The 22,107-nt window shown below is 42.9% G+C and overlaps 1 protein-coding gene across 1 annotated transcript; it reads right to left on the bottom strand.

The window, feature by feature from the left end:
* Positions 1-3,864: 3,864 nt before the first annotated feature.
* On the bottom strand, positions 3,865-8,489 carry LOC118095580 (vomeronasal type-2 receptor 26-like). The gene is made up of 4 exons (XM_088655926.1): positions 7,659-8,489; positions 6,613-6,840; positions 6,215-6,341; positions 3,865-4,766 (listed from the first exon to the last, which is right to left on the bottom strand). Exons 1-4 carry the CDS (start codon positions 8,487-8,489, stop codon positions 3,865-3,867), a joined length of 2,088 nt encoding a protein of 695 aa, XP_088512052.1.
* Positions 8,490-22,107: the final 13,618 nt, after the last annotated feature.

Raw genomic sequence — 22,107 nt, 5'->3', positions numbered from 1 at the left:
TGCTGGATTGGGACTCTAAAAATCACTAAAAAATTAAGCTAGACCCTTCCCTGTGGGGCAGAGCCAAGGGAAGGAGAATTTTTGTAGATCTCTGCAAAAAAAAGTTTGAATCTGGGAACGAACCCTCCATAAACCTGAGGGCGAAAACCCTGGAAACAAAAGCCAGCCGATAGAGCGCTTCCATCAGCTAAGAAGATATTTAACAAAACAAGTATGTGAGCTGTCAAATTAGATGCGGAAATATTAGAACTTTGGGACAAGACTGCTTTAATTGGGAAAATTCAAGTTGGACTTTACAAATAAATAAATAAATAAATAAATAAAGGATTTGGAACCTGCGCCATTTTGGAGAAAAGAAACCATGCCCTCTTCATTGTAATTTGAGAACACAAAGGAACTGGATAGACACAACAATGACTTCCCAGCTGGGCAAAGAGAAACTGCAACTTTTGTTACAGCTTGTTCAAGAGCTGGGAGAAGACGTTCGGAAATACGGGAGGCAGATACAAGGTCTCAAAGAAGTGCTACAAAAGTTTTCCCCAAACGATACTTTGAATCTGCAAGATGAGATAGAAGAGCCTCAAACTGAAGAACCGGAGCAACTTATGAGAGAAGTTGCAAAGGACATTGACTCTACACAGACGGCTTCAACTCGGAATGTTGGTCTCTCAGTGAGAGAGGGAGTCCAGATTCCGGTCAAGGTTATTCAGATAGAGATAGAAGTTGGGAGAAAGCTATGGGTTTGGGGGAGGGGGAAGAGAAGAAAGCTGGGAAAGAGAGGTGGAGAAAGAGAGTTGTACAACAGAAGGAAAAGTGGAAAGAGGGAGGGGGTTTGGAGTGGACAAGGCATGGAGTGGGGTGAAAAAATCAAAATGAATTTAGACATGGGATGTCTAAAACGGTTTGGAAACGGATTGTAAAAGGATCTGGCCAAAGTTTGCAGGAAATCGCCAAGCAGGGGAAGGAGGGGGAAGTTTAAAAAAATGTTTTAACAAATTAAATAGTGATTTCAGTATGTAATAAATTGGGAATATTTTTTAGTAAAATTATAGGCTAAGGAGTTTAATTTAGGGATTTGATTGAATATTTTTGGATAAAATTTTATGCAAGATGAAAATAATTGGTTAAGTAATAATTAATATTAGGTATTGTATTAGAAATGTGAAAATTGCTGAAGTGGGGTATAAAATGAACTCGGGGAGGGAGGGACGGGGAAGCCAAAGTTAGGATAATGAATATTAGTTAAGATCTAAAGAATTTATTTTTTTCTTTTTCTTTTTGCCAGTTGGGCTCTTTCTTTTTATTTCTTTTTTCTGTTTTTTTTCTTTTTCTTGTGCCTTTTTTCTGTACTGTTTTTTGATGTTAATAGATTATGTTATCATGATGTGAAAAATGGTGAAATGGAAAATCTTTAATAAAAATTATTTGAAAAAAAAGTAAGAGGCATAGCTGGATTAGTAATTAACACAGTGTAATTTCTTAAGGGACTTCTTTCATATGTGATGGCATGTGCTGCAAACCACACTTTTAGAGAGTCAGTGGGTAAACAATATTCAGTTCTAACTACATACCCTCCAAAATTTCTCCAATGAAAATAGGGACATCCTACCAGACCCTCCAACATTTTTCTGATGGTAATAGGGATGTCCTAAGGAAAAGCAGGACATTCCAGGATCAAATAAGAAACTGGAACAGCTTCTGTAAATCTGGGACTGTCCCTGGAAAATAGGGAGACTGGAAAGGTCTGTCTGTCTGAACTTTTATATTGTTCTCAGGGGTGCTGACTTGCCCCCTGCATTGAGGGGGTGCAGTCATGTAATGTGTCACATGATGCATCATGTGATGCTGCCTGGCATGTGCCGGGCAGGGGCGGGACGCACAGAGGGCAATCTCCATGCTTGCTTGTCCCAGCCTCCACCCTGCTGGGCTGCGGCCGGGATGAGTGAAACAAAGATCATCTGTGCTTGTCCCATATACCGCCCGGCTGCTAGGCTCCCAGGCAGAGGCTGGGACAAGCGTGGGTGGCCTTTGCTTCACTCACCCCAGCTGTAGCCTGGCTCCTGGGCTCCTGGGCTGCCAGGCTGCAGCTGGGACAAGCAAAGTAAAGATCTCTGATGCTCGTCCCAGTTGCCTGGCTCCTGGGCTGCCTAAATATTGGGGGGGGGGCTCTGCCCCCTGCCAAAAAATATTGGGGGATCTGAATTCCCCTCCATGCCCTATACCTGGTGTTACTGATTGTTCTTGAGTCCTTACTATAACAGAAAGTGAATATCTTCATTGCCTAATTGCCCCCACTTAGTGGTCTTAAACTCCTGTAGCTTCCACAGCCAACCATATACACTGGTTTGGTTGCTAGTGTAATTAGGCAGAGGGTGGATAACAAGGCCTCAAAGTTGAGCTAAAACATAATTAGCTTTTAATACAGGGTGTTTTGTAATGTGGCAATAGAAACAATGACTGTGAAGAGATCTTTAAAGAAAGAACTTTATTTTAAAACAGTTGAGCAGTTAAACCGAAGAGCACAGAAATATAGCAAGACTATTACCACTAAACAGTGCCTAGATCTGGTCTTTGAATCAGACAACCTATTCTGCCTCACACTGATATTTATATATATCTTATTTCTCAACCTTCTGGCCAATCAGAAGCATAGTAGAGTTCTGCTTAGCTTCCCATTAGTCCCAACTATAGCTGACTCTCCTGTGTATTTTTATGTATCTCATAAGAAGTGTTTCAAGGAAAAAATAATTATATGAAAAACAAACACGATAAGATAGGTGACAGCCATTCATGAGTAGAAAATACTTCCATGAGAAGAGAAAGGAAGAGTCATAGGTCACCAGCATCTTCTTGTGCCGATGATCTAGCTGCAGGTTGAAAGAGAAATCAGTCCTGTGGTTTGGGGTACAAGGCAGGGAGGAGAATCAGGAGGTATCAGGCTTTTAAAGTCTCTGGGGAAGACATACCCGATGATCAGATATGTTTCAGAGTAAACCCAGCTTTTCCAGCCCAGTGCCAGCTCCCAATTTTGCACAATAGCCCCAGATCAGGTAGGTAGCCGTGTTGGTCTGACGTAGTCAAAACAAAATAAAAATCATTCTAGTAGCACCTTAGAGACCAACTAAGTTTGTCATAGGTATGAGTTTTCATGTGCATGCACACTTCTTCAGATACACTGAAACAGAAGTCACCAGACCCTTATGTATAGTCAGAGGGTGGGGGGGGTATTACTCAGAAGGGTGGTGGGAATGGGTGATTGGCTGATAGGAGTGGTGAACCTGTTGATGACTTTCAACATACCTATGACAATCTTAGTTGGTCTCTAAGGTGCTACTAGAAGGATTTTTAATTTTTATTTTGTTTTAGGCCCAGATCAGTTTGCGTCATACAATCCAAACCGGGGCAAGTCATTGCTGCTCCAACTCAACATGAATTATCCAGAATCCTCCCAAATAGATTGAGCAACCCTCTCACTCACTATAAGGCAGATTCTGATGATCTCCCTCCCCCCCCTCTGCAGTTTTGTAAGAATCCCAAAAACTGCTCAAGAGAATTTCAGAACATCATGGGGAAAATATGGGGGTCACCCTGTGGACGCAGGAGAAGAGTAAAGGATGGCCGTTGCACAAGCAGACTTTCACTCATGCAATGTTGGGTATCATATATAGCTTTATTCCATCACAGAGTGCCAATTCATTTACACAAAAAATGTTCCTATGCTAAATACAGAGAACATGATAAAAAAACTTATATAATTCATCTATTCAGATACCATTATTTCTCATACAAGCACAGCGAAACTGAACCTGGGCAGAAAGACTAAAGAACCTAAGTCTCAAAATAAATGACAATCTCATCTACCATTTATATCTTTCTCCGTATCAGCTGCTCTCTGTTATTCAGCTCAGGCCTCACCACAATAATGTAGCATTTTGGGAAAAAGATGCAACCCAGTAATCCAGAACTAGAAGCCAAGATGGAGAAGATCTCCACAGCCACCATGTATTTCCCTTTGGTGCTCAGATAAGTTGGAACAAACGAAAGCCAAACACTGCAAAAGACCAGCATGCTGAAGGTGATGAACTTGGCTTCATTGAAGCTGTCTGGCAACTTCCTGGCTAGGAAGGACACAGTGAAGCTGACAGAGGCCAGAAAGCCCATGTAGCCCAAAACACAGTAGAACATGAGGACTGACCCTTCATTACAAAGAAATATGATTTCTTCTGTCATTGAGTGCATGTCCACATCTGGGAATGGGGGAGAGGTTGCCAGCCAGAAAACACAGATTCCTACTTGAACAATGGAGCCGGAGAGGACAATGGAATACGCCAGTTTTTTGCCTACCCATCTCCTGATTGTGGATCCTGGCTTGGTAGCCATGAATGCCAAAACCACCGATATGGTTTTGGCCAAGATGCTGGAGAGGGCTACAGAGAAGACGATGCCAAAACTGGTTTGTCGTAGAAGACAGGTTGCCTCCTTAGGTGTTCCAATGAACATCAAAGAGCAGAGGAAACACAAGAGGAGGCAGAGTAGGAGAATGTAGGTGAGGCTTCTATTGTTGGCTTTGACGATGGCAGTGTCCCTGTGCTTAATGAAGATGCCAAGCACAAGAATTGTGATCAGAGAGAATAAAAGCGCAGAGAAAGTTGAAACAATGGCCAAAGTTTCATCAAAGCCCAGGAAATTTGGTGTCTTTGAAATGCATTGATCCTGGTCGTCATTTGGATACTGACCTGCAGGGCACCTGACACATATTTCCATCTCTGGATATACAATGTACAAGAAAAATGAAAGAACCATGATTATGCTAAAGAATTTTCTTATCAGAAGTGTGGGAGATTTTATGTAACCAAACATAATTGTGCATAACTGCCAGTAAGTAAGGGACACAGAGCTGTAAATTTCTATAAAAGACTTTGATATCACATCTTTACTTTTCCATGGTTCTTTTTGAACCATGCAACTGACCACACACATTAGGTTGGAGCTTCCTAGCTCAGACTACATGCTTGAGTATTCTCTCTGTATTTTGTAACCAAGAATACCTTGCCTGTGTTGTCTCTGCTGTTGCATTAAATGATGCATGAATAAGACCCGTGATTTCTGTAAGTAAATCATTTCAACAGATTTATGGTTGTGTTCCATTCACTCCAAGAAGCATAGGGGAGAATTGTTAGCACTTAAAACTGGGACATTTAAAAGTCTAACAACCTATATTTCCTATGATTTGCAAACATTGTATAGATCTGCATTTTAAATTCCATTGGGCACTGTTTTGGCTAAAGAGTGAGACAAGCCCTTCACATTTTCTTCAATTCAGGCAGCTGTGTTTTTGTTTGTAGTTCCTACACATGTTGGTGTTCCTACACATTAATTGGTATTCGTAGTTATTACCTAACAAGAAGTCCACTTTGCATATTGTTTTTCACCTGGAAAAACTTCAAAACTGCTAGCCTGAATGCTTTTGCCCTAGATGCTTCACAAATAAACCCATGTTACAAATGTGGATAAGTTGTATGTTTTAGTGGTACAGTGGTGCCTCGCTAGACGAATTTAATTCGTTCCGCGAGTCGCTTCATATAGTGAAAAATTTGTTTTGCGAAGCGGCTCCCATAGGAACGCATTGAAGTGCGGTTTCCCATAGGGTGCCTCGCAAGACGGGAGGGGGGATCGTCTTGCGAGGCACCCTATGGGATGAAAAAAAATCATCTTGCGAAGCACGCCATAGGAAACTTCATCTTGTGGGTCTCCACTGAAAGCGCAAAAAAACTTTCGTTTTGCGAGTTTTTCGTCTTGTGAGGCATTCGTCTAGCGAGGTACCACTGTACTTCTCTTTTTTTTCTCAGAACCTCCAATATTGCATAATTAAATTGGAGAAATATTACAGCTGAAATCTCGGAAGCAAGAGGGGTAATTTTGACAGGACTTTCACCCTCTACCCCCCAAATCCTGCTCCTAAAGAACTTCTATTCCACTTCTATTCCACCCTAAGTTAGTCAGTGTTGGTGGGAAAAGTCAATACCTCCCTCTCTAAAATATGTTTTTTCAGATTTATTAAGGATAAAATTGTACTGATTTTAAACCATGAGAATAATATATCAAGCCATAATTTAAGCATTTTCTCTTCCAGAAATTTAAAGACAACAAAACTTCCCAGAATTTACTAAAATAAATTGTATTGTTTGGTATGTGCTAACAAGGCATCTCTTACCTTTCTCATTTGAGAACATCTCATGTGGACACGGATCACAATCATAACAGCAAAACTTCTCCCCCTCCTTCTTTCTCTTCCCATAACCAGGACGGCAGTTGGCATTACACAATGAAAGCGGTGGTTCCTATCCAAAGAAATAGGAAAAGGTTAATATTAAGAAAATGTTTGGGGAAAATAAATCTAACATATGGTGATCTATCAGTATATAATGTGAAATATATTCATATTTACACAGGCGAAACGTCCTTTGGAAGAAAACTTTCTTTTCTCTTCCACTGCATTACAAATTTAATTATGTATTCAGTGAAAAACTGCTTCCTTCCCCCACTTACACCCCATCTTATTGGATAACTATGAATGCTGCCATTTGAGAGCCAGTGCAGTTATTTTCTCACCTGAGTGAAGCCACTATGCCATTTGATTCTTTCCGCATTAATGGTGAGCTCTTTGCCAGGAGGGGACTGAGGATCCAGCTTCCCCACTTTGACCCTGACATATGATTTGTTTCGGAAAGTGACTAAATTTGTAATATCGAAGCCAGCTGCTAACTCTCCGTATTCATTTAATGTGATTTCATCACCAGCACTGTTGTTGAATGAGATCCTCTTCAGGAATGAGTGGAGCTAGGTGGAAAGAGAAGCACAAGGTCTATAAAGGCAGGAGATAGACAGGTGTGTTTGGGACTCCCCAGTCCTGGAGGGAGTAACTGTGTCCCAAAGGTTGAGTTTCCAGATGTCCAGAATTTCCCTAATCTCTAAAGATGTCCAGGGAAATCCGTATGTATGGCAACCCATGTTGGTATTGTCGCTTTTACTGATTTCCCTTTAAAATTGCTGTAAAATGTTCAACAACTCTGGGTAAAGCTTTTCTGTCTGGATCTTCACTGTTTGAAATATGGCAACCCTACTAAAGGACCAGGTGTGCAGACTGGGGGTCGTTTTGGACTCACAGCTATCCACAGAGGTGCAGATAAATTCTGTGATGCAGGTCAATCCAAGCAGCTCCATCTCTGTCTATGTGTCTGGTTCTACATACACCCACGTCCCTATCCACAACATTAAAGGTAAAGGTAAAGGGACCCCTGATCGTTAGGTCCAGTCCCGGACGACTCCGGGATTGCAGTGCTCATCTCGCTCTACTTGCACTTTGACGTGCTTTCAAACTGCTAGGTTGGCAGAAGCAGGGACTGAGCAACGGGAGATCACCCTGTCACGGGGACTCGAATCCCCAACCTTCTGATCAGCAAGCCCTAGGCTCTGTGGTTTAGACCACAGCGCCATCCGCGTCCCTATTACCACAACATTACTTGAGGTTTATTTTTAGTTATCAAGGTCTATTCTTTTATTACTTATAGTGCATTGCTAATGCACATAATACAATGAAGGCAGTGCACAACACTGAACACTTTGTAAACTGAACACTTTATAGCAGTAAACTCTACCTGCCAAGGCTCCAACTTTTGATGAGAGAGTCTGTCTCCACCTTTTATTCTTTTGTGGTTGGCTCCAGATGAATACATGATCTGTAAGGCATGTGCCAAAGCATAGACAGCATTATAGATACTGTAGCTGTGGCCGGTCATGCTCATTTCAAAAACTGGGGCAGGAAGGCTCTCCAGCTTCTCCTCTCCGGTACATGTGCCATCTTTTGACACAGTGTCGTTTGAAACTGAGCAACCAAATGCTTGTTCCCAAAAATCTTTGATAAAACCATTTCCATCTTCCCAATAAGGGTTTACATGCTGAAGAAAGTCTTGGAAGCTGTGAGTCTCCTTGGAGTGGATAGCAAAGGAGATAGCACCATAGAACATTTGTAAGTTATAGTCAAAACCTTTTTGAAACATATCTAATATGAAATTGATCTGAGCTGTTGTAATCCACACTTTTCCTTCAGGTAACTTAATATATTGAGGAAGTATTAGCTGAGTTACTGTCACTATCTTTGCAGCATTTAACAGCCATGGAATAGATCGACTTTCTCCATATATAACAACAGCATTTGCTTTGCTCGTTATGAAAGCTCCTCTGATTAGCTTTGAGAAATGCACTGCATCACCCAACATATCAAGCATGTTGATGTTGATATGCACATGGTACTCCATCGTTTCTGTGAATGCTGAACAGATCTGATTTTTGAAAAGCATTGACTCAATAGTCTGTAAGAAACGTTCTCCAGCTTCATTATCTGGAGTGATGAGCCCAACCCATTTCCATCCGAAATACAAAAGTAACTGGATAATTCCTTGATACTGAAGTCCTTCATTAGGGACCATGCGGTAAAAGGAAGAGAATTTGATATGATCATTCATGGCTTGTTGAAATGAACCATATGAAATCTGAAAAAAAGAAAAAGCCAAACTGTTCATGTGGAAACAAGAACTCACAACACACCCATTTTATCTGAATATAACTCCTATATACACAAATGTACTCATTTTAGGGACGCCATTTTCCTTACATGGAAAAATTCACACAAATAAGTGCGCTTAATAAATTCTGCAGCTATTCATTCTTAATATTATTGAGTCATCACATTTGTACACATTGATTGTCTCCATCTATTTGCTGCATTTATTATTGCTGGTTGTTACTGCTTTCTGCACTAAGCGGATGATTCAACAAAACTCCAATGTGGAGCTGGAGCAAGAGAAACCACTGATCCTGCTCTTTTGTTCTATAACCCTTATAGCAGGGGAAACAAAATAAAAAAAATCCTTCCAGTAGCACCTTAGAGACCATTGGTATGAGCTTTCGTGTGCATGCACACTTCTTCAGATACACTGAAACAGAAGTCACCAGACCCTTATATATAGTGAGAGGGTGAGGAGGGGTACTACTCAGAAGGCTGGTGGGAATGGGTGATTGACTGATAGGTGTGGTAAACCTGTGGATGACTGTTAACGACTGCAATTGGTCTTATAGCAGGGGTCGGCAATGTTTACCTCGCCTGGGTCAGTTCACTCCAGTGGACTCTTGGGCTGGTTAAATGACCCTTGTGAGCCGCATGTGGCACATGGGCCTTAGGTTGCTGACTCCTGCCTCATAGTGATTGTACAGAGAAGTTGATACTCCATCTATTAAGAACTCCCCTGAAAAGTTATTCTGTGAACTCCAGAAGATCTCTGGAAAACTATGTATGGTGATGGTCTGTGACTGCAATAAACTATATATCGGTAAAATACAAAAATAACATGGCAATCATCACCAGCAAAAATTAAAGCAACTAAGATGAACTCAAACAATGCAGCAGAACAGCACAAAACAGTCTTTTCAATTAACCTCTGAAAATCAACAATGCTGAGTAACATCATACATCCCCACACAGGAAATTTCATAATTCTTAGGGAGAGAGACATTCTTAGTTATATATACTTCCAGGGAGGAGATGACGCACAGAACAGCTTGTTGACAGAGATACTTGTGTGGTGATTACCGATAGCTAATTCTTGGCTGTTTGAATTGGTCTGGACATTTGAGTCTGAAGACTGGAAAAATGCTGCTTTGCAGAAGGAAGAACAGCTGGATGTCACCCTAGAATGAATACTTTGAACAATCATTTTTACGACAGGTGGAAAATGGGGGCTTTCCTCTTTTATCCCCCCCCCTCTCCTCTGGCATCTTCTACTCTGGGCAATTATTAGGATTATACACACATGAAGGTGATGGGTGGTTGGTGAAGAACCCTGAGTGAAAGGCAAATAAGGGAGAATCTCCAAGGGTGGGAGACTGGGAGAAGTAGGAAAAGCTCACAGTTGAGAGCTGGGAGGTTCCACCCCTTTCTGTTTGAAACAAGGGTTAAGATCTGAGCCAGCTGAGCCTCAAGCAACAGCTAAGGATCCAGGAGTACCCACTACCTGTCTTGCTGCTCCTTCAGAGAGAATGTAACCGCAGCAAGACAGGCCACCTCCCATTCATCTGGACTCGGGAAACACTGACCAACAGTGCCGCTGTCTTATCACTACTGATCTTCAGTTTATTGACTCTCATCCAGTCCATTACTAAGGCATGACATTGGTCCAGAACATCCACTCAACACCTGCGGATGTAAAGGAGAAGTAGAGCTATGTGCTATTGCTGACAATGTACTCCACAACTCTGGATGACTCCATTCAGAGGTTTCATGTAGATTTTAAACAACTTGGGGTATAAAGTCAAAGCTTGAAGGAACCCAAATTGAAGGCTCCACAGGCCTCTGGAAATGACCACCCAAAAAGGACTGGAAACATCTCAAAGAAGTGCAGTCTACCCAAAATTCGGACAGCTGTTCCAGAAGGACACCATGGTTGAGGGTATTGGAAACCACTGAGAGGTTGACGAGAATTAACAGGGACACATTTCTCCTCTCTCTCTCTCTAGTCAATGTGTCTTCAGTTATTTATGCCTCTGTAAGGGACACGGGTGGCGCTGTGGGTTAAACCACAGAACCTAGGGCTTGCCGATCAGAAGGTCGGTGGTTCGAATCCCCGCGACGGGGTGAGCTCCCGTTGCTCGGCCCCTGCTCCTGCCAACCTAGCAGTTCAAATGCACGTCAAAGTGCAAGTAGATAAATAGGTATCTTCCGGTGGGAAGGTGTCAGGTACCATTACAGAAGGGAAACGGAATTTCCGTACGCTGCTCTGGTTTCGCCAGAAGTGGCTTAGTCATGCTGGCCATATGACCTGGAAAAACTGTACGCGGAAAAACGTCGGCTCCCTCGCCCAGTAAAGCGAGATAAGCACCGCAACCCCAGAGTCATTCGCGACTGGACTTAACTGTCAGGGGTCCTTTACCTTTACCTTTAAGCCAATATTAACATCATGAATTTACATGGGTAGCTCACAAGCAGCAAGTGCAATGCTTTCAGGATTGATGAATGCATCTAGGTGCCCTATTTACCAACCTGGTGCGGGATGACAAGTCTCATATAGTCAGCATGCGGAAGTCTAAGTAATGCATGGAGAGGGTTACTGCCATAGAGCAAGCTCTTCTGCACCCTCCTCTTCACCTCGGGAGGAGGGTTATCAAGCCTATTGTTGTCCTTCAGTCTACCTGAGAAGCTCAGCATGTAGAGAATTCTGAGTTGGTTACTCCAAGCTCACATCACATGGCTCTAACAGAGAGTTCGGCAACCTAAGGCCCATGAGCCACCCCCTAACCGAGCCTCCTGCTTGGCGAGTCCCCACGTGCTGTGCTAAACGGACACGGCACGGGGACTCTCTTCCGCGGCTCTGGATATCACTTCGGTGCATGCCCAGAAGCTGGAAATGGCACCTGCACATGCCCGTGGCGCTGAAAATCGCTTCTGCGCATGCCCAGATGGCGAAAATGGCTTCTGCACAGGCGCGATATCTGCTTTCTGGGCATGTGTAGAAGCGATTTCTGGTGTTGCGCTGCGCTGGTTCGGCCCATGGAGGATCTCCGTGGGAGTGATCCGGCCCATGCCCAGTAAGCTTTGCTGACCCCTGCTCTAACAGGCCATACCAATTTAGGGACGTTGACAACTGAAACCAAGCCAAGTTACTGCCTGTGTACTTGCCCCAAACCTGCATATTGCCAATCAGGGAATTCTCCTTTCTATATTTTATTTTTTACCTTGCCACCAACACCTGGTACCTTTCAAGCGATCTTCCATTACATGCAATAAACCTGCATTCTTTGGAACCCTTTTAGACACCCCTACACCTTGTTGGTTGCCTATGTTATACCTCCACAATATATGCATTTACTGCAGCCTCTTTTACTCCTTTCATTTCACCAGTCCATATTCATGAATCAGCAGATTTATTGCAGAAGAAGATGGGAAGAGTTTCTCTCTTTTTATTCCCACATTCTACCTGTGGAATATCTGCCATTTTATTCCCATATTCTACCTAAGATTTCTGCCATGCACAAGGAGGTCTGTGAACCAATTTCCCCAATGACAGCTGCTTCATTCTTTTGGATCCTACATTTATATGTCCTAGGTCTTTTCATATACATTGTTGGGTACAAATATTTAACTGTTTAAATATATGCATGTATTGCAATCTGTTTCCATATTCCATTTTACCACTTTAAATTTATGTATCAACAGATTCCTAATGGTAGGAGAAAAAAGTAAATTACTGCATGAAATATCCATATATATTTCAATACCCATATTCTACCTGGCACCCTTGGAAAAATCTTCCATTACTTGTCTTAAACACACATCCTTTAGAATCTGGGTCCTCTCATATGCCTTATCGGGTACTCATAGTATTAATCCCCCCATATATTCCTATATTGCAACCCTTTTGCTTTTTCCATTTTACAACTTCCTATTTATGAATCAACAGCTTCCTAGTGAAAGGAGAGAAGAGTGAATCACGGCATGAAATATCCATATATATTTTAATATCCATATTCTACCTGTGGAATCTTGTAAAGACCTAAGACATCCGCCATGGATGAAGAGGTGTCAGAGCTAAGTCCTCCAATGACTCCTACTACATTTTTCTGAATGCCACATATGTAGTTGGGGACAAAGTGATGTGATTTAAAGAGCAGATCCAGAGTGGTTTGGTAGGTCATCCTTGAATCAAAATAGTTATCATAGATGTGGAATCCAAGAGTGGCATTGGGCAAGATCTTGGGATTCTCATTGATCTCATCAACAGCAAACACCAAGGCGACGATGTGTTGGTAGTACTTTGTTATTACCCTGCAAATGAAGTGAGTTACCATTTCATGTGGGAATTAAACAGTGCATGAAATTCAGAACTGAAAGATTCACCTGCCTGCCTATCCATCTCTATTTTGGTTTCTAAAAACAAGCTGTAGGCGATTGACTGAGGAGGTCTGGGGATTGATCAAAGCCATGTTGGGAGAGACACCATCGTCCTTGAAGCAGGGGATGGTGTCCCCTCCCTTCAGAGACTTACCCAGAATCAGGAAATGTTAAACAACCATTGCCAAGTGGCAAATATTCCACTTTGGGATGCTTGGCATCGATTGAATATCTGGATCCTTTTTCAGTCTGGTTTCTAATAAGTTTTAAGGGCCTTCTCTGTAGCAACCGCTAAGGTGTGGAATTCCCTCCCCACATTAGTATGTTTGACACATTCACTATCTAGCATTCAGGAAACATTGAAGATGTACCTCTTTACCCTGACATTTGACATCTGTGAAATATGTTTCCAGGATCAACCCTCTTCCTGTGACAGTATTGCTTTAACTGATTGAATTCTGAAATTTAAAATATTGTGGCCCACTCTGGCTCTCAATTGACTGACTCGCTAATGAACACTGCCTAATTAATCTCCCTGAGTTCTAGTATTCTGGGTGAGGGAGACAACTTTTCCCTACTGACTGTCTCCACATCATACACAATCTTATTCATGTTGATCATGTCACCTCTTGCATGCCTTTTCTCTTAAAAAGGGGAGGTGTTCTATCCCTTTTATCATTCTGAATGTAATTTCTAAAGCTTTCCCAACAATATTGCTTTTTAGGTGAGATGACCAGAACTGTTCACAGTATTCCAAGTGTGGTCACACCAGAGATTAGTATAACTGCATTATGATATTGAAGTTCTGTTTTCAGTCCATTGAGTGCTGCTTGCTAGAATGAATTTGCGATTTTCACAGCTGCTGCACACTGGGTGCACATTTTCACTGAGGTATCCACTACAACTCCAAGGTCTCATTCCTGGTAAATTGCCACTAGTTCAAATGCGCTATGTTTATTCTTTAAATAATATATTTTTCACCTGAATAAGCCTCATCTTACACTTGCTTACACTTAATTGCCTTTCCCAGTTTACTGTCCCTGCACTTAGAATGCAGTCTGGAAACTGCTTTGTTTTCTTTATTTTAACAACAGAACATTTGAGTAAAATCAACAAACTTGACTACCGAACTGCTTGGCTGTGTGTTACAGGGCATTTTTGTATTATGTTATGTTATTTTTATTTTCCTGCTCTCTCTTCTCTGTGTATTTCCAGAAAAATGTGAATCTTTCTTCATCTCAGATTGACAGTTCATGCATAGTCTACAGTTTATGTAAGTATATTTCTTATTTAAAATGTCTATTCTTTTTTTAAAAAAGGTTCTAAAACACCCCCCTCAAAGCAATCAAAGTACTTTCCTGTAATATATTAACATATAAGGAACACATAAAATAATGTTAACAACCTTTTACTTACACTGGGATGTCAATAAAGACCTGAGAAGGGTGTGTCTTGAAGGAAAGGTTAGGGGACATGTAACGGATAAGAGACGCTATCCCACCAATTACCAGGTCACCTCCTTCATACCACTCATGTGTAATATCCACAGGGTTAGTTCCACTGCAAACAACAGTATGCACTTGGGGCACCATGCCAGGAAGCTGCAGGAGAAGCAGCAGCAACAGCATTCTGATCGCAAATATCATTCTACACATATATTCTCCTTTATCTCTCTACAATATTGTTATTACCATCAGCCTGACCTGAATAGGATGGATTTGGGGACAGAAAACTCTGGCAATGCAGTATGTAAATGGACAGGTATCCACCTTCTCATTAACTTCAACACTGTCACAAAAAATCAGTGAATCCTAAATAAGCTACAGTGATCTGAAATATGTCCTTTACAATGAAAAAGGGGGAAAGATTGAAATAGCAGAGCCTGTTTTGATTTTTTATTTCACATTCTGCCTTTTGAAGTTTTGCCAGGTGGATTGATTATAATAATTTTAATAATTACAGGGGAGATAACCATTTGTGCAATGTTTTTGGACTCTACGGTGCATCATCATTAGGAGAACTGCCAAACTAAACATATCTGTCACATCACAGAATCAAGGGATAGGAAGGTATCTCTAAGGTCATCTTGACATATGCCTGTCAAGCCTCTGCTTAAAGACCTCCAAAGAAGGAGACTCCACCACACTCCTTGGTAACAAATTCCACTGCTGAACAGCTCTTACTGTCAGGAAGTTCTTCCTAATGTTTAGGTGGAATCTTCTTTCTTGTAGTTTGAATCCATTGCTCCATGTCCACTTCTCTGGAGCAGCAGAAAACAATCTGTCTCCCTCCTCCATATGACATCCTTTCATATATTTGAACATGGCTATCATATCACCCCTTAACCTTCTCTTCTCCAGGCTAAACATACCCAGCTCCCTAAGCCGTTCCTCATAAGGCATCGTTTCCAGGCCTTTGACTATTTTGGTTGCCCTCCTCTGGACACGTTCCAGTTTGTCAGTATCCCTCTTGAACTGTGGTGCCCAGAACTGGACACAGTACTCCAGGTGAGGTCTGACCAGAGCAGAATACAGTGGTACTATTACTTCCCTTGATCTAGATGCTATACTCCTATTGATGCAGCCCAGAATTGCATTGGCTTTTTTAGCTGCTGCATCACACTGCTGACTCATGTCAAGTTTGTGGTCTACCAAGACTCCTAGATCCTTTTCACATGTACTGCTCTCAAGCCAGGTGTCACCCATCCTGTATTTGTGCCTTTCATTTTTTCTGTCCAAGTGTAGTACCTTACATTTCTCCTTGTTAAAATACATCTTGTTTGCTTTGGCCCAGTTGTCTAATCTGTTAAGGTCATTTTGAAGTGTGATCCTGTCCTCTGGGGTGTTAGCCACCGCTCCCAATTTGGTGTCGTCTGCAAACTTGCTCAGGATGCCCTCAAGCCCATCATCCAAGTCATTGATAAAGATGTTGAATAAGACTGGGCCCAAGACAGAACCCTGTGGCACCCCACTAGTCACTACTCTCCAGGATGAGGAGGAGCCATTGATGAGCACCCTTTGGGTTCGGTCAGTAAGCCAGTTACTCAGGTGCACCCAGAGTCCAGTGTTCTGGAAATTCCCGAGGAAAGAGCTCTAATTGCCTCCTACGGCAACCTCCCCTCAGCAAAGCAGCAAGAAATCATTGACAGACTGGACTTCGTCAAACAACTTCTCCTGTCCCAAAAGGGTCTCCTCCTGAAAGTCTCCCACAGCAATTATTTGCAATACTCAAACGGATACCTGGTTGAGCATACCCACCACGAGCCTAACATAAAATCCAGGTCCCCACCAACGATGGATATGGTACCCCACTAGGAAAATGCTTCTACACCCTCAAAGGATCGCAGCTCAGCCCTGCCACCACTATTGGACTCAGACTCTTCTGCCACACTCTCCCCTATGGGGAACCAGACTCCTACATCCAAGAGGCCGACTAAGAACAGGAACCCACCTGCAAGCCTCCTGGGCTCTTTTACCTCAATGCCAGACCTAGAATCTTCCCTTGGCGATGCCCAATCAGAAGACCATTTACCCCTGCCAATCTTAACACACCCTCCTCTGGTAACTCCCTCATTCACAATTTCACGGTTCAGCCAACAGACCTATGCCAAGGAAGATACAATTCCAAGTCCTAAATCATTTCTTCTTATTGAAGACCCTACAGGCCATATCAATAAGCTTATTGCATCTCCGACGTGCCCGCCACAAAGAAACCCCCCGCTGCCCGAAGAAGCCCAAGACTTGACACTCCCCGGCATTAAGGAAAAATGACTACCGACCTCCGCCAAGATATCCCCTGACTGCCTGAATATCATGTCATGGAACGTGGCGGGCTGGGGCCCCAAACAGGATGATAGGGAATTCTTGGACTTTCTTACAAAATTTCACATCATTGGCCTACAGGAAACCTGGTGTTTGGATTATAACACCCGCCCTTCTCTACCTGGTTATGATGCCTTTGTGACCCTGGCATCAAAAATCCATCAGAATGGACGCCCCAGCGGTGGGCTGGTTACATTTATCTCCCAGGCTTGCCGGTTCTCTGTTTCATCCCTTCCCTGGTCCGAATCCTACTCCATTCAAATTTTACATATCACCAGCCAACCTCTAGGAGACTCCATATGTATAAACCTCTACAACTCCCTCACCGCCTCTCCACCCGGATCAACCCATTTATGGTCAGACCTAAGTTCCATCTTACATAAGGCAGCGTTAGAATTCCCCAACTCTGCAATCCTTCTTATGGGAGATTTTAATGCAAGAATTGGGCCAGATATAAAGTCATTCATAGCTAACTCGCAATGCCTACCAGACGATAATGGCGTATATTCCATGGAAATCCTATGACAAGGTCATATCCAAGGACGGTATCGCACTCTTAGAACTTGCCATCAATCATGGCCTATACAGTGCACACGGCACCTATAAAGATCAGTCCGAGGGCTTTTTCACCTTCATAGGTCCCAGAGGTGCAAGCGTAATTGATTATATTTGGATTACCTACACATTGTTCCCCCAAGTGCTTAGTCTTAACATCTTCAATAGGGTGGACAGCGACCACCTCCCTACTGCAATCATACTCCGAATGACATGCCCTAGCTTACCCGCCCACTGGGCGACACAGTCGCTTGCACCAAAACGTAAGAAATGGGACCCCTCTCTGGAACATGAACTTAAAGTCCACCTAAACTCTCCTGCATCATTGGCCTTGAAAGCCCATCTTGAAAGATCAAACGAGACCCACCTCTCCTTTTCTTTATACCACCAAATTGTGGCATCCCTCCTACCGATACTCACTAACCCCCCTGGAATGACCCCAATCCCTCGAACCCCTTCCTGGTTTGATCAAGAATGCAGGCAATGCAGAAGCGATCTACGACATCTCCTGGCTGCTTTGAAATCGGGCACCACCAAAAGCACCATCGAGAAGATAGCCCAGCTGCGATCACATTACAAACAGCTCCTCAGATATAAGAAATCAATCTTCACAAAAGCACGCTGGACCGAATTGGATGATGCTACCAAAAGCCGAGATGACAAGAAATTCTGGCAAATTATAAATAAGAGCTCAACCACCTCTGCCTCCCTCGGCAACAACATCACAGCAGATACTTGGTATAAACATTTCTCCAACCTTTATTCGGATCCCCTTCCCAACACTCCCACAATCCTTCCAGCAGACAGCAACACCACCCTTCCTTTGTGGGACCCGGTCTCCCCAGAGAAATGCAGCCAGCTGATTGGCCTGTTAAAGGGTGGTAAATTCCCAGGCGAAGACATGTTGTCCCTCGAGGTTTTTCTAGCTAATCAACATTGGTGGGCAACCACATTGGCCCCCATTTTTACTGCAATCAACTCTATAATCAACCCAATCCATTAAAAAGGAGATCCCCAAGACCCTACCAACTACAGACCCTATAAGATCTATACTAGACTTCTCTTTGAGAAGCTGACCAACTGGGCTGATGAAATTAGTCTATTCCACCCAGAACAAGCGGGTTTTCGGAAAGGCCTCTGGCCACTGCCTAGTCCTCCAATCTATAATTGACAAATATCAAACCAAGTTCCACTCCAAGATATATGTAGGTGTGAGGGGCAAGGGGTATCGCGAAGCCCCTCCCCTCCTGAGTTCCAGCCCAGCCCAGAGCACGACTGAGAGCAGGGAAAGCTCCTGCTCCAGTGGGGAAACAGGAAGTGGGGTCCAAGGCTCTGGCAGGGTAGAAGAGCCAGCGTCCCAGGTGGGACAGGAAGGAGGAAAGAGGGGGGGGCAGACCCATCCCCCCAACTCCGGAACTTCGCAGAAAGCATCGGGGGAAGAGGATGGCTCCCCAAGTTGTTATGCTGGCGCAAGACGCGCCAAAAGCCATTCGGAGGTTCTGATGAAAGCTGAAAAGATGTGTCTCTGTAAATAGCTCTACCTTTAGCACTGTAAATACGCAGCACCAATAAAAAGATAAAATGCAGAGCGGTGGAGAGTCGTTACTCTGAAGTAGTCCCATCCGACCACTGTGACAGTAGGCTTTGTCGATCTGTCCTCTGCCTTCGACTCCATCAATAGATCTAGACTCTGGCAGAAACTCAGTGAAACCAACATTGACAAAAGTCTGCTAAGGCTATTAATGGAAATCCGCTCGGATATATCTGCTAGAGTGAAATTTGGTCCCCAGGGAACTCTTTCCTGTCCTTTTCCCATTGCCAAAGGCGTCAAGCAAGGCTGCCTTCTGGCTCCCTTCCTCTTTAATTTTTACATAAATGATATAATAATAGCCATTAAAGCTCTTAACCAACCAGCCCCGTCCCTGCAACAAGCAAAAATTCCTATCCTACTGTACGCCGAAGACATGGCAGTCCTCTCGCTAACAAAGGGGGGACTTAACAACTTGATGAGAGAACTCATGAAATTCTGTGAAGAAAAATTCCTAACGATCAATTTTTCCAAAACAAAAATAATTCCTTTTGGCAAGACAAAACCAAATCCTTCGTGGATCCTCGAGGGCCACACCATCGACCAATGTTCAGTTTTTAAATACTTGGGCATCACTTTCCACCATAGATTATCTTGGACAGCCCACTTAAACATGACTATTTTGACTGCTCGCCGGGTCGTCGGTGCCTTAGTGAAATTTTTATTCAGAATCGGTGGCCAACTGGTAGCGCCGATCAGAAAGATCTATATTAGTAAAATACCTCCAATGCTGTTGTACGGGGTGGAAATATGGGGTTGGAACATGAATGTACTCCAGCGACTGGAGACGCTGCAGAATCTCCTGGTAAGAAAGATCTTGGGCCTCCCTAATGGGACCATGGCCGCCTAATTGAGACTGGAATTGGGACTACCATCTATAGTAGCAAGGGCCCATGCCAGGATAGTTATCTACTATAAATCCCTCGCAGATATTCAAAACTCCCCACTAGCCAAACAAGCCTTCACAGCCCTCACTGGTAGCAGCAGCTGGTCTAAGGCCATGTAATCCATTTGTGTTTGTTATTCCCTTCCAGACTTTGCTGCCCTGACTTCATGGGATAACAACAAAATCCATAGCTGGATCTTAGCTAGGGATGAAGCTTTCGACCTAGCACAATCTAAGGCAGCTTAAGTCTCCACGTGGCTTCCCCACGTGAAGGCAGTTAGATCTCTGGCCCACTATTTGTGTGATTTAGCAAACCCCAAGCTAAGAAGGGCTTCCACACTAGCCCGATTCCACACCATACCTACAGCATTCTTAAACAGCGTTTTTTTCCAACATACCACTGAACCTCCGACTCTGCCCATGCAATGAGGGAATGATAGAGGGAATGATATATACACTTTTTCTTTTACTGTTCGTTATACAACCCTGTAAGATCCAGGCTTCTCCTTTCAACCCTGACGACCATCTTACGGGACATCGATCACATGAAGTTTTTACTGGTGGACGCCAACCCCTTGGTTTCACGTGACGTAGCTAGCTATATTTTACAGGCCCTTAAACTCAGGGCCGCTGTCCTGACCAACCAGCCAGGCCCTAGTCCTATGTAAATTTCTATTATATTTTTAGCCAACACGCATTGCTTTCACCTTTACCTAACCAGTTGCATTTACCTGGATTTTATATTTAATGTTCTAATTGTATTTGTAGTAGTTTTATTGCTGTGTGACAGTTGCCTGTCTGTTTGTACTTGTGCTATGACCATACGGCTAATGCAATAAATGTTGTTGTTGTTGTTGTTGTTGTTGTTGTTGTTGTTGTTGTTGTTATGTGAGGATAAGCCTCTTCAGTTGGCTAAATCGATTCCAGTAAACAGTGCCTAGATCTGTTCCATAAATCAGACAACCTACTCTGTCTCAAGGTTCTATTTCTATACCACTTATTTCTCAACCCTTTGGCCATTCTGAAGCATAGTAGAGTTCTGGTCAGGTTCCCATTAGTCCAAACTATAGCTGCCAATAGGGTTTCCCTACGTCAGGAATTTCCCTGCAAAATAAGCATCCAGTGAAATTAGCGTCTTGGAGGGAATTATGGAAAATCTGCAAAATGTCCAGGTTTTTGCCATCAGAACCAGGAAGTGTGTGTTTGATTAACACCTGTGCTGCTTCATGCTCCCTCCCTTATAGTCACTTTTAACTGCTTGTCTATTGTTTCTATCTCCTTTTATGTTTATGTGAGCCATAATCACTTTTTACTATTAGCTTTTATCCCTTTCCTCTCTAAGCCCTATGTGCCTTATTTTATTTGCATGTTTTTCTCATATGCTGGTCTGCGACCGTAATAAAGTTTGATGATGATGAGTAATGCTTTATTTGGGTGAATTTCTAAAAAAGCTTGAAAGCTCAACAGCCTTTGTGTCCAGATATTTACTTCTTGAAATATGACAACCCTCTTGTGGATTTTTATCCACCACGAAAGAAGTGTACTACTGGGCTGTAGCTAAGAATAATCTTATTTTCATTAAAGATAGTAGTGATCAACCAGCAGATTGGAAGGCTCATCAATCCTTTGGTCTGGGGAGGAGGAGAATCAGGAGGCATGAGGCGTTTACACTCTCCATGGAAGACATAGTTGATGATCAGATAGGTCTCAAACTACAAACAGGTTTTCCAGCGTGCTGCCTGCCTCCACTTCTTGCGTGATATCTGTCCCCAACAGCCCTTGATCATTCTGTGCCTAACAACCCAAACCAGAGAAAGTCATGGCTACTCCAACTCAATATGACTGATGCCCAAATCCTTCCAAATTAGCATAATTTGGATGGATTCTTTACTCAATATAGTGCATTGTCCTGATAGATTGAGCAATGCTCTCAATCAGTATAAGGCAGCTTCCAGTGTTCCCCTTCCCCTTTCCCCTCTCCGCAGATTCTTAAGCATCCCCACATCTGCTCAGGAGTTTCAGAACCGATTGGGAAAGTGGACGCGGGAGAAGTAGAGTAAGTGAAGCTGTAGAAATTCATATTGTTGGATATGTTGGATTTCATCCATGATTTAATTCATACAGATAGTCCCAGTTCATTTCCACCTCATATGTAACTATGTTGGATACCAAGAACATAAATGATAAGACAACCTCTTCTGTTATTTTGATCTTTTCAGGTAACTACCTTTCTTGGAAAACCACAGTTAGATTATCATGTCAACAAGTGTACAGAGTCTAAATATAGAAATGACAAACTATACTGTACTGTTAT

Source organism: Zootoca vivipara, chromosome 12, assembly GCF_965207765.1.
Source record: "Zootoca vivipara chromosome 12, rZooViv2.hap1.1, whole genome shotgun sequence".
NCBI lineage: Eukaryota > Metazoa > Chordata > Lepidosauria > Squamata > Lacertidae > Zootoca > Zootoca vivipara.
The sequence above is the reverse complement of the archived record's forward strand: the minus strand, read 5'-3'. Positions and strand labels throughout refer to the sequence as shown.

Excerpts from the sequence above, each read along its gene's own strand:
- LOC118095580 (XM_088655926.1), bottom strand. The coding sequence starts at position 8,489 with ATGGTCCCTAATGAAGGACTTCAGTATCAAGGAATTATCCAGTTACTT. Across the intron at positions 6,841-7,658 it reads AAAAGTTGGAGCCTTGGCAG|CTCCACTCATTCCTGAAGAG; the intron begins GTAGAGTTTACT and ends CTTTCCACCTAG. Across the intron at positions 4,767-6,214 it reads GATGTTCTCAAATGAGAAAG|AGATGGAAATATGTGTCAGG; the intron begins GTAAGAGATGCC and ends TTGTATATCCAG.